General features: G+C 42.9%; 1 protein-coding gene across 1 annotated transcript in view; it reads left to right on the top strand.

The window, feature by feature from the left end:
- The window catches only part of LOC134004362 (ribonuclease inhibitor-like), a 55,092-nt gene extending 53,879 nt beyond the window's left edge, over positions 1-1,213 (top strand). The window contains exons 6-7 of the mRNA XM_062443593.1: positions 1-2; positions 1,040-1,213. The exon at positions 1-2 is cut by the window's left edge and continues 172 nt beyond it. Coding sequence (XP_062299577.1) covers positions 1-2; positions 1,040-1,058 — 21 coding nt within the window. The 3' untranslated portion in view covers positions 1,059-1,213. The remainder of the gene's footprint in view (positions 3-1,039) is intronic.
- Positions 1,214-1,458: the final 245 nt, after the last annotated feature.

Raw genomic sequence — 1,458 nt, 5'->3', positions numbered from 1 at the left:
ATGTGAGTAGAGAGTTGGAGTCAGTCTGTGCTGGTTTCAGCAGTTTAGTATTAAACACAGTCAGTATCAAAGCAAAGATCCAGTATTTCCTGGTGAACCTCCAACCTTCTCAGTGCTGCTTTCCTCTGTGAAGCTGTGAGAGGAGAATGGTGACAGGCTTCAGGATTGGACAGAAAGACAGAGAGAGAACAGTCAGCCAATCAGATGAGCCAGAAGCTTGTTGCGATCATGTGTTTGAGTTGATGTGAAGACGACTGTTGTTGTTGTGTTGATGTCTGCAGGAAATAAAGCTGGATTACAGCTGACAGCCTTACAAGATGTATAGAGACAGTGGTCCTCATCATCAAACTGTCACACCATCAAATCTGATCTCAAAGTGTTTGTTCTCTCATTTCAACACTAAACTATTGATCAGTTCATCTTTGTCAGAGCTCTAAGATCAGTCTGACTGCAGCCTGCAAATCACTGGCTCTGATTTCACACAAGCATCATTACGTTTAGTAACCATGTGGTCTTTATACAGACCAGAACCTCTGCTGAAGTCCAGGAATCACAGCAGCTGTTTAGCTGAGAGCTCTGACTGATTGTCATGTGATGATTTAACAGCAGGAAACATCTTCAAATCCCACAGAGACTCTGTAGCTTTAAACTTTGATAAGAGTTGACATGTATCAGCAGTAAATCCATCAGTAAACTGATGAGTGAATGTCTCTGTTTCTGCAGTAATGATGTGTTCATGACTCTCAGCACTTTATTTCCTCTGTGTACTTGAGTGAAATCTGCAGAGGAAACACACTTGATAGTAAAAGTGTGTGCAGGTGTGTGAGCTTGGAGCTCAGTGTGTTCACTCCAACATGTTAACATGAGAGCTGAAAGGAAGCAAGCTACGCTGCACAGCTGTTCCACTTCTGGTCTGAACAGGACTGAAGTCCCTGCTGCTCTTTATACTGGATGTGCTGCATCACTGACTGACAGCTGATGAAGTGAGTCTCACTAAACACTCATTTATCTCCTCTGTTCTTTCTTCTTCTCTCATCAGATGGAAGGAGAGGTGGTGATCTCTGTCAGAGTGAGAGTGAACATCCAGGAGTGTTGAGAGAGGATCAGCTGGATCCTGATGATCCATCTGGAGTCTGGATCTGGATTTTGTCGTCTTCACTTAAGTCTCTTAACTGACTACAAACTGAACAGTTATCTCTGGATTTAGCTGAAGTCAGCACTTTACAGATGTGTTCTACATGAGCTGTTTGATGTAAATAAAGATAAAAACAGGTGTTATAAGTCAGACTGTGAGCCTGGGCTCATATTTATCAAGCGTCTCAGAATCACACTGAGAGTTAACGAGGACTAAAACTAATGAATGAAGCAGAAGAGAATTGACTGTGACTTTCAGCAGGAGAAGGATTACTGCTGGGAGAGAGTGAGACGTGGCTGTTTTACCACAGTCAGAGCAGCAGA

This window comes from Scomber scombrus, chromosome 22 (genome assembly GCF_963691925.1).
Source record: "Scomber scombrus chromosome 22, fScoSco1.1, whole genome shotgun sequence".
Classification (NCBI taxonomy): Eukaryota; Metazoa; Chordata; class Actinopteri; order Scombriformes; family Scombridae; genus Scomber; species Scomber scombrus.
This window is presented reverse-complemented; position numbering and strand designations above follow the sequence as displayed.